This window comes from Salarias fasciatus, chromosome 18 (assembly GCF_902148845.1).
Source record: "Salarias fasciatus chromosome 18, fSalaFa1.1, whole genome shotgun sequence".
Taxonomy (NCBI): Eukaryota; Metazoa; Chordata; class Actinopteri; order Blenniiformes; family Blenniidae; genus Salarias; species Salarias fasciatus.
In genome coordinates this window covers 10,324,893-10,341,450 of record NC_043762.1, presented here as the reverse complement: position 1 = coordinate 10,341,450, position 16,558 = coordinate 10,324,893, and the positions used below count along the sequence as shown (strand labels likewise).

Sequence of the window (16,558 nt, the reverse complement as noted above, 5' to 3'; positions counted from 1 at the left end):
CTCCAAGTATCTATGAAATCATCCTAATTTTAAGGGGACTTTGATTTCATTCTCACAACACAAAAGCATGAGGCGACTCCCCAGTGCTTCGCAAACGAAGACAAACCAGGACAAATTAAGGCTTTCATGCGATCCCGTGGCACAAGAATCAGCTTTGTTAGGGAATCATTATTAAATGCAGAAACTAGAGGGGGCTTTTCTCCTTTGAGAATACAATTTGAATTAATGTTTTATGTTACTCTCGATGTGAAGACATGCCTCTGCACATTGCAGTGGCCTGAATATTACAATGTGATTGTTTGAATCCTGATTCGAGTATTAAACTCGGGGCAGTGACGGCCTGATGCCAGTTTTCCAGCTTTCACAGCTGTGGATGTCTGCCCGGGCCTCAGTGTTCTGTTCGCTACTTTACTCTAAATAATGTTGTCTTTATATATTTTTCAACTTGCTTGATGGTCTGGTGGACCAGATTGCAGCCTCCTGTGGTCCGGTTTTGGCCCACGGGCCTTATGTTTGACAAGCCCGCACCATGCTGCAATTCATCCGCTGTAGAAAAAAGCTGTTCAACATGCTTCTGGTTTTCTTTCTTTTGAACTAATGTTAAACCTGAGCGTTTGATTACAAACTAAGTCTGACAAGCAAGCAAACCTTAATTTTTTTGAAAAGTTTGTTTTTGCACAATAGACTTTGGTCCAGAAGACCAGAGGTCAGGTCAGATTTAGGTTACAGATTGCAACTGATTGATGTGATTAAACTTCACTGACTTTTTCATTGGACTGTGCAGCTTAGATTTAGTCTTTTAGGTTGAAAAAAAAAAAACTTCGGAGTTCGTGGCTCTTGTTGAGGAGTCAAACGTTTCGCCCCACAGCACTTAAACTCATTTCAGAGTCCAGACAGTGTTTGGGCAGAGGTCACAGTGAGGTCAAGGTAAGAATTATGCTCAGCTTCAGGGTCAATGTACAAGTAATGTTGTACAATCGAGTGTGTGTGTGTGTGTGTGTGTGTTCGTTTGGGGTTTGTTGACAGAAGTCTGTCTGCCTGGATTGATAGAGAGCAGTTCAGCAGTTCAGCGAGGAACGGCTGCAGCACAACAAAGACACTTTAAATGTGTAAAGAGAGGCAATCTGTGAGCATTCGTGTGTATGTGTGTGTGTATGTGCGTGTGTGCTCTCATGCACATGTGTGGAAAACGTGCCAGGCCAAAACGGCAGCACAGAGCTCAAACACCAGATGGACGGATGCTAAAGGAGGAAGCTGCTGACCGGAGTCCTGCTGAGCAAACAAACAAACACACACACATTTGCAGATTGACGCTGAACAAAAACCAAAATCTGCCTTTTATATTTCATTTCAGCAGCTCGGAGACAAATGACAACACCGTGAAAGGGAAATGCTGCGCACTCTGGACACGGGACGTGCTAACTTGATCTTGTTTCTAAGAACACACACAACAAGTAAATACACAGTAAAGACACATAGCGCTAAACCGCAGCCTGTTTTCAAGTTTTTACAGAAATCTAAACCACCGATATCTCGCCACACTGCGATAATTCTGGGCCAGATGGCCACTTTGTAACCTTGATGATTAGGTTTCCATAAATACCTGCTGTCAGACACACTCAACCCGAGCCAAGCGTGGCATGCAGTGATCTGCGTCATGTACCAAGGTATTGAGGACAGGGAAGGGCGGCGGCACACAATCAACGACGGCAACGTCACGAAAAACAGGAGAAGACACGGAGTCTTTCCGCTGAGAGCGCATGACAGCATACAACACGGTATTTATAGGTAAATAAAGCAACATGTTGTGTGAATGCAGATACACTTTGCTGTAAAATAGTCAGTTAATTTACTGATGCTGTTAAAATGAAATGAAACGGTATTAGAGCTGCTGTCTCTCTGACTGTTACATTACACAGAATTACAAAAATAACCCACAGAATAAAAACCCTGCCCCATAAAAGTCTGAAAACCCAGAATGCACATATATAGAACCATACTGTACAGACACACACATCTGTAACACACACACGCACACACAGAGGAAACTCTCAACCCTGGGTGTGTTGTTAAACAGTGGAGTCAGTAAAAAACAGGGGTCTAAAACAGGAAATAAAAACATCAGATATAGAGAATCAAAACACTGAAATAATCAAATGTCCTTCAGCAAATAAAAGGAATGCAGGATAATTAAAATTAAACTAATACTGAATGAAAACAACAACTATTCATTTCATTAAGCATACAATGATGCTGTAAAAGAGATAAATTAACCAAAAAAAAGTACATAAAACCTTTAAGTTTTGAAGATTACATAATAAATTAAACAGAAATAATCAGAAGATCACTTGAAGTTTGATTGAAAATGGAGGATTTTCCCTTTAAAATATGATCTATTTGAATGTTTTAACCATTTCTTTCAAAAACAGGTGATTTTTTCCCCCCCACTAAATCTAGTGGCACATCTGTGGTTTGAAATCCTGAACAATAACAATGATTAACAAACACATAGACCACAAAACAGTGTGTGTGCACTTCCCAGTACACACACACTGAAGCTGCAGCTTCACAAACAGTAAATCAGGCAGATGCACACAGTGCGTTTAGCATCATACCGAAACACAACAATTAACAGACTCAAACTGTATTTTTGAATAAGTACATGTTAGTTGTTACAAAGCCGCACCACTCTGAAGAATGGGGGTGTCAAACATAAGGCCCATGGGCCAAAACGGGCCCCCAAGAGTCCGACTTACTGCTTCCTGTGAGACATTCAGCCTTTATCTCTACTCCATCCAATATTTTAGTTAAGAGCAAATAAAGCTCATAACCCCAAAAACATAAATTGGATGATTTTCATGGCCCTCTCGTATAATTCTTAACAACCCTGGTGGGCTCTCATCTTTCAAATGTCTTCGAAATGACCACTTAGAGATAACTGCCCCTATTGATGAGCAGAAGTAAGCCCAGTAATATGAGGCTATAATAAGGCTCTGGAAACCATCACTGTGTGTCACGAGGGTTTAAAAAAGGCAGCAGCTTGAACAGTAACTTTTTATTTCATCAGCTCCTCTTAACACCGGGAGCCAGGGCGATGAGGCCGATCGTTCCGGAGCAAAAGGCCAGAGCTAATAAAGCCTCGACTAATAGACGCGTCCAGTGACAGCAGAGCAGAGGAGAGCCGGCACTCTGACCTTTACTCATGAAGCGGATTAAAAACAGAAACAAACAAAAAACCTGAGAAGTGCGACACAGTGAGTACGGCGAGTATAATGGAGGCGAAGCGGTGCTGGGCGGCCTGGACGCTCCGGGTCACGCCTGTCGCTTTAAATCAAAAAGATGGCGCCGGCTTCTTTCTCCGCCGGCGTCAGTCAAGGTACGAGGGGAAGAAAGTGAAGGTTAATGGAGGTCGGGCGTGTGACACCGGCGCTCTGACGGCCAAACGGAGGATGAAATTAATATCGGACTCATGTCACAGTGTGTACATGCTGTATGAGGAGCTTGATGCTACTGTCTGCATTATTATGCTAGATTTTTAAAAAATTCAAGCAAACAGTGATGAAAGTTGCTCCTGTACTGTTTTTCTTTGGATATTTCTTAAAAATCTAAACGATAAATGTCATTCTTCTTCTATGGCTTTTTTTTTTTTTTAAATATGTGGATTTATTCCAGACTGACATGCATGAATGGTCAGTTTTGTAGGATTTCTTGAGTAAATTCATGCAGCACACCACAGGTCTGATTCACCTGAATATATCTACAACATCTTGACAATTGCCGAAGGAGAAACCAGAGAGAAAAAGTCTTGTTTTGAGAGTCACAGAAACTAATTAACAGAGAGACAGACAGGCTGAATACTAAACAAAAAATGAAAGCGAGAGACAGATGATGGGGGAGCTGGATAAGGAGTGAGGAGGGCGAGCGACAGGTAGGTAAACTGAGGAGAGCCGCGCAGCTGGAAAGACACGTAACAGACATCCCAATACAAGAGCCGGGCCCAGGACGAGCGCCGGTCATTTGCATGAAAATACAAAGTCCGGAGGGTAATTTCAGCAGCCTGATAACTTGTCAGTCGGACGGAGCGTCCAACAGGAAGCTAATGGGCTGGATGCAGCAGCGGCAGGCTGGAGGATACTGCAGGTCCTCTGCAGGGAGGAGCTGCAAGGACGCTTGAAAAGAGAGGCACTGCATAAAGATCCTGACAGTATCTCACTCGGTCGACAGCAGGGGATGGTGTGGAGACAGTTAGGCTCAAACGGTCAATGATTTATTGACCATTAGAAAAAGAAATTAAAAAAAAAAAGAAGAGTTGTCCATTTTTTTTTCCATAATTTTTGGAACTTATCAGAAAAGACAGACTGATTCTGTGCTCAGCTGCACGCAGCATAATGCTAGTCGTGTTACTGTGGCAGGATCTAATCAAATTCACACCAGACAACAGCATGAAGCATAAAGGAGGCAAACCAGCGAGGACATTAGACTCCTAAAGTCTGTCACTCCTTCTGTTTGTTCCACTCACAGCTCAGAAGTCTGAGCGTTCAGCTGTGTTCAGGCTTCCTAAGAGCTTTAATTAAACCAAAACCATTTGCACAGATAACATCATTTGCTTTTTAAGTGGACTCGGACCACTTGGCTGGTTCACACCAGGATGCATGAAATACTTAAAGGGGCTGTATCATGCAAAATTCACTTTTTGTATGTTTTAACCTTGTTATATAGTTATGTACTCACCAAAAACACCCCCAAAGCATTTTTTTTCCTTTGTGCCCGCGTGTTTAAGCTTTCTTAGTGTTTGTGCTGCTCAGAGAGGCAGCCCCTCCCGCACCCGTGAAAACGCTCTGTTTTCCCACGTTCACGTCACACTGTGAAGATGGCTCCCCTGAGCCCCCCTCCCGCAGGCCCTCGGCAATCAGTGTTGCTGCTTTTTGTAACTCCGATTTCGAGGATAAACTTTGACCATCGTCTGAAAGCAACAGTCAAGCAAGAGCAAGAGTCTGAAGGGTCTGAAGGGTCTGAAGGGTCTGCGCTTGGTGAGTTTCTCACAGGAAAAGACGTTTTTGCATGTGGAGGAGCTAGAGCTAAAGAGCTAAAGCTAGCTAGCGTATTTGTTTTGAAGCGCTGATTGGTTGAAGTTCGCTGTCAGTCAAAGTCCACAGGGGGAGAGGCGGGATTTTCAGTGAAACGGAGCGTTTTCTCTTCCGGGTTTCAGAATTAGCCCCAGAAAATCTTTTATTTCACACAAAATGACTTTTCCTTAGCGCCAAAAATAAACTATTCCCATGTTAATGCCATTTCTAGGGTTTGGACTAGCTAAAAAAAGCATGATACAGCCCCTTTAATACCAACTGAGCTGACCTTTCTGTGTGGAGTCTGCATGTTCTTCATGGGCATACTTGGGTTTTAAAATTACACACGTAAGGTTAAGTGCAGCTCTAAAATCGTCTGCATGTCTTTCTGCCCTGTGATGGACGGACAGCGTGTCCAGCGGTTAACCTGCCCCACGACACTGAACAAGAGGAACCAGTGTAGAAGAACGATTTAGATTAATTTTACTGCTGCTACATCTTCTATGAAGCTCTCTCTCCTTAAAAAAAAGTGGCATCGGACGTGCATTTCTATCAATACACATACTATGGAGTGATTAATGGCAAAGAAAGGAAAGATTCAGTAATTGACATGACTGAGTTTGATCTAAAAGTGAAGTTAAAGGCTCACATGCTCCATCTAATACAGATGTTACGGTAAAATGACTCGAACCGCAATCAGATTGCATCAAAAGCAGCAGTTTGACATTTTATGAAGAAAAAAATACCTTTCAGCGTTAGTCAAAAACACATTTAATAAGAACTCAGCAGAGGTGACATGATGGAAAAATTAAAAAAAAGGTCATAGACGTTTCAACATTATTACAGAGATAAAAGTAACCTATTGGAAGCCACGGCAGAAACTGAATATGGAGATCAATACCTGATTAGACGGCTGTTCTTACATTCTCCCAATTTCCAGCCTGCAATTAAAGTTCAATTCTGCTTTCAAACTCGGTCTTTTGAGGAAAAATGATTTCTGCGGCACAATAATTCCTTTCAGACTCATTCCAGTGAAATTGCAGCGGCGTCACTGATAACCGTCGGCGCCGCCTACAGAAGAAAGAGCGTTTCTACACATGAGAGTGTTATTAACATTTGGCAGGAAGACACAGCGGGATAAATTAGTTTGGAAGAATGGAAATTAAATGTAATGCAGACGACGCAGATGATGGACAGAGACAATTTAGCTGAAGGATGAGGGGAAGTCGGAGAAGGAGGCAGGGAGAAAGAGATATGAAGGAAAGGAGGAGAAAAACGGCACGATGGGACGGTGAGAAAGGAGCGTCAGGCAGGAGAGAAAAGGAAAGAGGCAATGAGACTGAGGAAATGAAATGGTTGAGTCATTCATCCTCCAGGTCCCATTCATTCCTAATCAATAGACTATCAAGGCATTTTATCCACTTTTGGTGTCCCACTTAGAGCCGGCAGACTGAGACGGAGCTCGGTGAGCTCTGAGTCTGAATACAGTGTCAGGTGCTCCGCCGCGACCGCAGAGACGAACCCAACAGCTGCCGGGGATCATAAAGGGTCTGCAAGCAAAAACCCGCGTAAAGACGGCTTTGATTTCCTCCTCTTGAGTCACTCTAACGGCTCGATTTCAGTCGGCAGCTGTAGTCAGACGAGACGAGTAATCCTGGCGGTTTGTGTTGTTGGCTGCAGGCTGTTTGATCACAGATGCTTTAGAGGCGCTAACAACCAGTTTGGTCAAGATTGAAATATCCCAACAGCTATGTCCTTTTTTTAGCTCCAGCCCCCATCCAGAGTGAGGTGAGACCGTCTCGGCCCCCAATCACCAGAACCAATTTCTTTTTTTTTTTTTTTTTTTTTGTAGGACACAAGTACAGTTTGTCTTCTTGATGTCTTTAATGAAAAACGGTCCTGCGAGACGCCGGTCGCTCCTGGTTAAAGGAATGAAATTGTGCATACGTCTCACTCCACTCATGTTCAGCGTGCGTCAATAACAATGAGTCTGAACGTGGCGGTGAAGCGACAGACTCCCCGTTACGGGACACAACACGGGTTACATTTCAACGCCGCGCTGATCTCTGTTCCTTCAGCGGCTGAATAAATCGAGAGTGAAGCTGCTCCTCGGAGAACAACTGCAGAAGGCAGAACATTAGCAGCAGCAGCAGCAGGAGATGGAAATGAGAAGGAGACATTCATTTATTCATCGATTTCCTCAGCAAACAGCTCGAATCGCTCCCTGGGATCCATCCTGCTACAGGAATTTCCTGATCCGCCAACCACATACAGGAATTAGATAAGAAAAGCGCACGGAGCTTTCCACTGTTGTGAAGCTATTTGCTAAGACATTTTGTTCGCCGTTGAAGGAAGAGATAGGACAAATTATCAATCTGTTCGCTGCTCAGGGACTAAACATTTGGAGTTTTTTTTTTTTTTTCCACGACGGGATGTTCTCAACTAGTAAAGTCAAATCTTCCTGAGCACAATGGGGCACAAAGCAATGGAAGGAATCCAAGAGCTTTTAGAGAGCGTCTCAAGGTTTTATTTGGGATGCAAATATAACCAGGCAATGACTCTGCTCCCCCTCACACACCACTCAAGGGGTCCTGGGCCTCAGCTACGTCACCACTGGTCTACTCTGTCAACACATATGATACAATCACATCCATGAGATTTCGATGAAATGTGATGAGTTGCTTTAAAACTAATTCTTTTGATTGGTAAAAACCTCGAGACAAATTTAGAACAGCTTAAGTTTCTAGGATTTTTTTCTTTGTGCTAGTTTTACTAGTTGTTGTCCTCAGTAAATCACAGATATGCTACTATTTCACTAAAGTCTTGTCGACTGGAGTGTATTCGGGCAATTCTGAATCAACTTCTGACAGAAACTTAAACAATATTAATCTGTAGCTATAATTCAGTGTAACGGTCCAATTCATTTAAAGGCCACTAACATCCATTGAGCATCTTCCTCCCACCAATTTATGGAACTTCATGTGAATATAATAAGTGAATCAACACTTAGTTGACTCCCACTGCGTCAAAGCATGAACAAGATTATCCTACCTGAGGGGAAAAAAAGTCATTAGAGGCTTTTATTTTTAAGTCCTTTAAAAAAGTGATATCAACTAATAATGCTCAGTTTGCACAGCACCGACTGGAAGTCCATAAAACTTTCTTTACACCTTGCTTATGAACCACAGAGTGATAAACAGAGACTGTTTGTATTGTACTTAAAGTGGTATTTATGCCCACAGCCAGCTGAAGCGCTGCAGATTATACAGTGCCGCACTGAACACACCTCATAAACAGGCCAGAGGAGAATTCTGGCTGCTCTGCTGAGGCAACTTCAGGTAGAAATTCATGCCTCGACTTTTTGTGTCTCGCTTTTCTTGTTTCATCTAAGTCAAACATAACAAAAGAAGTCCGAGCATTTTAATTCCAAGTGTCGACTGAGAAAAAAAAAAGAAAAAAGTCCACAAATAGCCAAAGATTTGAAGAGATGTAGATGACCACATGGCTTACAGCTTACTTCTTTCATCCTATCAGATTTTGGCAGCTAATAAAAATACATTAAGGACTACTGAGAATAGTGTGATGTGAAAAAAAATCCTTCCCGTCAGCCAGCACATGTTCATATAAACCTTTGATATAATTTCACACCTCTGACATCGGCGGTTCGTCTTATTGCTTGTAACACTTAATGAAACACCGAGAAATGTCACTTCCATTACAGCCGGGTGACTTTAGACCGGCCGGTGTCAGCTGAGAGTAGCAATGAAAATCAGCTCATACAGTCTCAGTTCAGCTGTTTCTTAACGCTCACAGCAGCAGAAAGTCCGGTATCGTCGACATACGCTCGAAAATCCAAGCATCACAATTAAATAGGCATGCAAAATGCAGCTGAATAGCAATATTCAACATTATGACTCTGAGACCCTGTTTATATGACAACCTTTCAACTGAAAAGACATCATTTTTGTGTTTTTGTTCAGGTTAATTGGTAATTGTGCCCACGTCCATGTGGACCCTGCCACTGTGTATAATCAGCTGGAATCTATGACTCTAATTTAGAGCAGTAAAGAAGAAAAATGGATGGAATAAATATGCTGCTTTATTTGATGTGCGTCATAAAATGTACAGTTGTAATTTTTCCACATGAACCGTCCAAATTAAAGATAACTTCTACTGTGAACAGAGATTTACTGAAAGTCCGACAACCGCAGATGACTGGAAGTCTGTCTGTCTCCAACTGGGTCAAAGGGGCCGTCGTCGTTTCCCAGGTGGTGAAGCTCATTCAGATCTAGATTAAACCGGTTTCACGCTCCCTGCTGATTTCGGGGCTTTGATGTCGGGACAAAGCAATGAAGTCCGCTCCCGATGGAAAGCTCCACAACAAACCGCAATCTTCGCAATGTCAACGCCTCGCATCAACACGCCGCACCGAACTCCCCCGCTGGGTTTTCACACACCGGACGGACAATCAAACAAATCACAGCTCTCCTTTAAAGATGAGCCTCCAACACAAGCAGCACCTGTGGAGAACGATGACAGTTTGGAAATATTCTGATCCTCTGTTGATGTGGAATTGCGCGTAGGGCTTCATGGACGCTCCGTCTGAGGCGGTTTGTGCTTTGAGTGTGAACAAAGTCTCTGCTCCGCCGAGCAGCAGCGACACAGAGCGAGTCCTCGACAGCGGAGGAGAGATTCGGCTCAGCTGCTTCCTGTCGGTTGTCTTTAGACTTAGTATATTTAGACTTAGACATGTCACTGCACCGAAGGAGAGGTCAACATTACAAGTGCAATAAACACTGCATTAAGCCACAATACGCGCACACGCGCAGCACTATTCCACTATCCAGGCTTTACAGCGTGATCCAGGACGTCGTCGTCTTGTTGAGAAAGTCTGACTCACCGTCTCTCCGGTTGAGTTTGGCGAAGCCCGGCGCGTGGCTGCTGGACAGCTCGGAGGAGCTCCTGAAGGACGACGGCGGCAGGCTGGACACCAGAGCGCCGTCGCACGCCTCTGTGAAACAGCAGCAAATCAGAAACGAGCATCATTAGATACAGTGGTGTCAAGAACTCGCCAGTCACCAAACTACACGAGCTACTTGTGAAATATATATTTCGGACAAATGAAGGAATAGCCATGTGAAGTATTGATGCAGAAAAGTGGATATTTTGCACAATTTCTAAATGATAAAATCACTGGTATAAGATCTGATATGAGATTAAAGTTGTCAAACCAGACCTGCAGGGTTGAACCCAACTCCTTATCTGTAGATTTTTCCCCACTGCCAACCTGATCAAGAATCTTTTTCTGGAATAAAAAAAAACGCATTTCTATTCTTCAGCTTTAAGATAGATATCCTCGTCAGATTTCATCTCTGCTCAGTTCTTCCACTCAGTTCTTGAAATTTGTCCCCATCCCAGCCGTATTGTTGAAATAAAGTTTGGATTTCTAATATTTCAGATATTGTACACTGAGTGGTGTTGTGGTCCCTGGAGAAGTGGGTGGACTCTTGATATTTACCTTCTTTTAAAGCAGTCCAGAAATGCCTTTATTACTTTTTTTTTTTAAAAGAAACTCTTCTGTAGAAACAGGGGTATTTCCATCCCTCACCAGTTCATCACTCACTCCTCACACGTTCACAGGGATTACATTACCACAGCGAGGCCATCCTTTACACCAGCATGTTGATGGGAATGAATCAGGGAGACTTCTACGTGTTTGGTTTCTGGCCAATTCAATCAATTTATGGCAAGAGAATTGTTTTCATTTTCAAAGCAGCAGCCAACAATTGTCGTTTATTTCCTTCGGATTTGGCCTTCATTTCATTGTCAAGGCTTGAGGTGACAGTTCCGCTTTGCTTTGATTTAAAAAAATAAAATAAAATTGCACACTAACACACATGGCAGACAATACAGAATACAAAAAAGAGCGGTTTTAATGTCCCCCAAGTGGAAACTGGAGTTTTCCAGCTGTAATAGCAACATGGTCAATGAATGAAAATTGTGATAATGTCCGGTTGGGTGAGTGAATGGTGTAATTCTGCCCGAATGGATAAATGAAGGTTGTAATCACGTCATGTTGCGGAGATGAATGAGGTCCTGAATGACTCATTACAGGCTGAATACTGATAGAAATGAATCAGTGCTGTCAGAGGAAACCTCCCCATGTTTCACATTTGGTTTTATGGCAGCTTGCCGGCAATAAAACCATCATACATTAAACATTCTGCAATAACTAACATTAATTAAGATAAGTTTGATTTTTTTTTTTTGGTTTAAATTGTCCCAGAAAAACTTCAAAAAAATCTGATTCTCTGGGGATTTTTTTTCCCTACATAAATAGAAAATATTAAAACGACTGTTGTGAGATGGGTCTGCGGTCTGGACAGTGTAATTGCCTCACACAGTTGTACACACACATTCCCGATTGTCAACTCCATAAATATTCATAGTTTTCCTCTCAAAGCTGCAAACTGTAAGCTCAAGCCAAACGAAGGCTCTCTCCAGCTAAAGCCTCTCTGTTAATGGATGTTGTTCTCCACCACTGAGACAAGAGCCAATTACTATGATTCACGCCGCCGTCCGATCTGGGCCCACAACTTTGACAACGAGGCTTTAGCTTCGATTGCTTTGTCAACATCACCGTACTTCATCCCCACAACGGTGGTTCGGCTCCAGCCTCTCCGTATCCGCAACGGCGCGATTATTTCACTCGCTGAAGTGGAGTACTCCAGCGTTTACACAAGCTCTCCTCGCGAGAACCGTATGGTTGGTTGGAGCGAATTCACAGGAGCAGCAGCTATTTGGCTGAATGTGGCCGCTGAACTGAAATGAGCTCGACGTCTCTGCTTCAGATTATACATTTCAGTGATGTTAGCAATCAAAGATCGTGTCTCTCTTGGGCAGGGAAGGTTTTATGTACTCGGTTTTTATCACCGCCAGCGAGCACGATCATGAAAACGCCACACAGAAAGGCTGCGGGCTGCATTCCAGCCAGGAGCCTGCTTTATGTGAGGTGACGGTGCTAACCACTGCACTACATCATATGACACAGAAAGAAGGATGGAAATATATTTAATGCAGCTCACAGTGTCATGTGGGAAACAGTATTCCCTCCCATCCACACGTGCACAACTAGCACATTGTGGATTTAATGGTTGAACCAAAATGCAATGAAAGTTTGGTTTAATATCAGGCTTCCTATTTTCTTTATGGAAATAGTCTGGATTTGCACCCTCTTCCTCTTTCCAACCATTGGACACACCTACTGCAATGCTACTGGCTTCCTTCCTGAGCTAATCAATATTTCGTATAGCTCGCTTTGTGGGAGGGGTGGCGCGGCTCGATATTGGCGATCGGTAATTGGCTGTGGGGTTTTGTCTTCATACAGTCCAGAAGGCCAATGAAAGGATCGAAAACACAAACACGTAAAACCGATGGTTTGAAGAAAAAAAAAAAAAATGGTGGCACAAACTTATTTTGTTCACCTGGGAAACTACTTTGTCTATAGATCAGAACTAAATTGATTCAACACGACTGAAGAAAAGACCCACCTGGTCCAGATAATGCGTAAACAGTAAAAGTCTCAAAATGATCATAGATCCTTTAATCACCTTAATTAGTTGATTAATTCTTGATTTTCGGAAAAGCTTACATGAAAGGAAGAAGAAAAACGCTGTTTGCGTAACCAGTGCATTTTAAATAAAACAGTTTCAGCAGCCTAGGAATTTACATCCCCTTCAATCAGCTGAACACTCAAAAGTGAGCACAGGGACGACTAAGTAAACTTTATGAGTGTTTTCAAAATAAACTGGTCAAACTTTAATCGTTCTCTGTCGGTGAGGAAGCTCCTGAAAATGAATGTTTTTACAGTTCATCTGCTTCAAACGCAATCCACCGACTCAACGGTGAGTGATGAGGAGGCTTTAGGCCTTTTGTTTCTCTGGAGCTCCTCCTGGTAGTCTTCATCCCCGCAGGCCTTGTCCTGACAGACACTTGTTACAGCGGGCGCTGGGGGAGCTCTCAGTGTGAAAAGCAGGTGAATTGCAGTCGTCTGAAGAGGTGAAATGAGAGGGACGGCTCTCAAACACGGAGTGCTGTAATCCCCGAGGAGATAATGTGTGGTGAGAGCACAGCCTCACTCAGGTAGCACTCAATGGAGGGAGAGAGAAGTGGAGTTTAGAAACACCGGGCCAGCTTTCCTCCGCAGAGCTCCGGCATTTAAGAGCCAACATCCCTGACAGTGTGACCAGTGGAGCACAAACACAGACAGCTCAGAAGGAAAACGCCGCTAAATGCTGAATACCTGCCGGCCTCTGCTGCCAATGAACCTCGACACCGACCCTGGCTGAGCGGACGCAGCACCATCCTGAATGTTAAATCACCGCGTCTCCTTCCAGCACAAACATGTCGGCTTTCTTTGTGTCAGCCACAACATTTAGCCAACGGTAGACAAAGTAACGCTTCTCAGAATACCACAGAAATGCTGCATTTCTTTCCCGGTGAATACCTATTTTACTCAAGTGCAAGTGGAGGAGGCATATCTGTTTGAGGATGTCTTCGAAAAGAGGTGGCTTTTCACTCCATCACGACAGCAGTTTCTTGGAAATGAAAAGAGGAAACACACCACTCGCTAGTAGCACACATAACAAAGACTCCTTGTCGCTTTTCCTGACGTCTCCGAGACTGATTGGTGTCTGATTTTCAGTCAGTAACATAAAGTTGAAGGTGCCGTATTACACAGTTTTTCAACAATTTCACAAAGGTGTCATTTCTTCGGCAACACTGTATTCAAAGCGTATTTCTCCGAATCCCATCTCGGCCGTAGCCTTTCTCGCGGTCGCCATTGACAATCGGCTGTCTGGAGGAATGGCTTCGGCATACTGAAGCACGGCTTCGCTTCTACAGGGCTGGATTCCTCCATGAATATTCAGATCTCAAAGTTAATTTCCAGATTCCACCACAACAACTGGATATTTGGCTATTAGGATCCAGCCCGACTGAATATGTTGCTTACTTCAGTCGTATTTTTTGTTACAGCATGCACGAGCAGAGGGATTGGTTATTTCCCCTATTTATGTAGTGCAGGGGAAAACTCTGACCTGCGTGGATAAGCACACATTCACTAATAAGTGGAGCAAGTGAGGGAGATGACAGACTTTCCTCACTTCTGGAGCCTCACGCACAGGCTTCAGGGACACATATTACTGTTAGAAAACCATTACAAAGTGAATTTTGCATGACGTGGGACCTTAAAAACTTCAAAACGCTGACACATCGGCACAGAGTTTTCATGCAGATGGAAATGAATCAAGGAGAAAGGACTCTTCCTCACTGCAAAGTCATCATGGAAGTTAGTATTCTCCTTGCTCCCCCCCCCCCCTCAATCCAAGGTCATTGCTTGTCAGACCTGTGAGGTGAACTGGTTACTGTAAATTGGCCATATGTGTGCATGTGTGCGGGTGATTGTCTGCCTCTCTGCATTAGCCCCGTAACAGACTTGTGACTTCTGGAGGAGGCACTCTGCTCTTCGCCCAATGTTTGCTTGGCTCCGCTGCAGCTCCTGCAGACACTAACCTGGACAAAGTGGATCCAGAAGATGGACGATGGACAGAAGCTGAAATATGATTGCTGTAAATTCAGTTGTAGACTGCAACAACACTGCAAAAAAATGCGACAAGACAAATTCTGAATGTGTGTAGGGTCTTAATACCCATCCTGCCCAGTCCAATAGGCAAATTTTGTTGATTTTAAGCTGATTAAAAACTAGAGGCGATATCAATCCGAGGTAAACAGAGAGCTCATTATCACAGCCGAAAGGTAATGCCTGGACCTCCCAGCTCACCGAGACCCGGAGCCACAGGCATTCAGTAAGACTGGCAGCTTAGAAGGAACAAGACCACTGAAAACACACCGAGACATCTGAAAACAATCAAGAGGCCCTTAAAATCAATCCTGAAACACACCGTCTTAAAGACAAGTCTAATGAGAATCCCATTTCTGGTCCTCCTCGGCACACGTGCGGCTGAATTCTGGAGCAATTGGAAGTGTGAAAAACTATTTTTGGGAGGATCAGAAAGCAGAGCTTTGCAGTGATCAATAGGTCTGGATAAATAAAGCAGGAATCAGCACCTTGTTAGCCAGTGAGAGAAACTAACCTCAGTCCGGGTGATTAACAATGAGCGTGCCGCTTCGTGATGGGCTACAGCCGCCTCTGCCTGCCACAGATAGCGGCTCACCCAAAAGCATTTTCTCCTGCTGATGAAACAAAACCCTGACCAATATGACAAGAAAGCATTATCTGGACGTTTGAGTGATGGGAAAGATCTTTCAGTTCAGGCTGATCTCCTCCCGGACACCCATCACTCACCCTCTGGGCAATTTGTCAGGTCATACAGTGTCAAGTTTATCATTTTGCCAAAGTGACAAATGGTGAGTCTGACAGCATTAAAAGGCCTTAAAGGAGTTTAAAAAAGAAACACAGAGAGTTGGGACCAGATAAATTTAATCGCCCTCGAAATGGCAGGCCTATACCGGGGACGGAGAGGCAGACCATGGCTCATTCACCTGCATTTCCCTCTTCTCTGCAGAATAACAAAGTGCCCAGTGAGTCCATGACAGAGCTGGAGACCCTGAATACCGATGAGCTCCATCCATCACCTCAACAAACAGCAGTGAACAGAAGGTCCTGCACTTCAGAGCTCCGTAAACCCCGCAGAACCCGGAGTTCAGTGCCTCTCAGTGTGAGCACAGTGGACTTCTTTAGCCATGCAGAGCGCGTCGCGGCGAGCGGGATAATGAGGCTCCGGCGATGGTTTTGCTTTTGCTTTCGGAGCACTAACAATCATCCTCAAGCAGAAAATGTCAATGTTCATTTTACTAATCCACACAGCTTCTACCTTCACTCTGACCCAGAGCGGTCCGGCCCTGCTTAAACAGCAAAGTGCGTGAGGAGACACAACACTGCTGTTTATTTTTCTGTTGCCATCATCACAGCACTCTTCTACTTTATAAAACTGATGAGTTTATTATCAAGGGAAATGTTTCACGCTCATTTTTTCCCCCCTCCAATGTTCTGCATATTTTACATTGCCTTCCCCGGGGGGACGTGCCAACGATCCCATAGAATCTCACTGTTGAATGAAGCACGAGAACATTTTGCTCAAAGCGCCAAAGTTAACTTGTACGTCCCTTGTCTATCTCAGATTATCATACTGCTGTACATGCAGATCTTTTATCAAACATAAAAACTGCTCAATAGGCCATCAAGTCTTCTAAAAATCTACAAAAGCCTAACTTTAGAATGACTACTGTGTGGAATCTCTTGGTAAAGTTTTAACAAGTTCAGAGGAGGAAGACTGAAGTATTTGCTGACCACTATAGAAAAAGATAACTTCAAGGTTTTGAACAGAAATATGGACAGAATCACTGGAGAAAACTCTGTTTAGATGCTGAGCCAAAGGCAGGACAGAAAAAAAACATGCTTTAAAAGACAA

At 43.6% G+C, this 16,558-nt stretch overlaps 1 protein-coding gene across 1 annotated transcript in view; it reads right to left on the bottom strand.

The window, feature by feature from the left end:
• Positions 1 to 16,558, bottom strand: part of LOC115405451 (contactin-associated protein-like 4) — a 102,338-nt gene that overhangs the window by 63,581 nt on the left and 22,199 nt on the right. Inside the window, exon 2 of the mRNA XM_030115034.1 lies at positions 9,967 to 10,077. Coding sequence (XP_029970894.1) covers positions 9,967 to 10,077 — 111 coding nt within the window. The remainder of the gene's footprint in view (positions 1 to 9,966; positions 10,078 to 16,558) is intronic.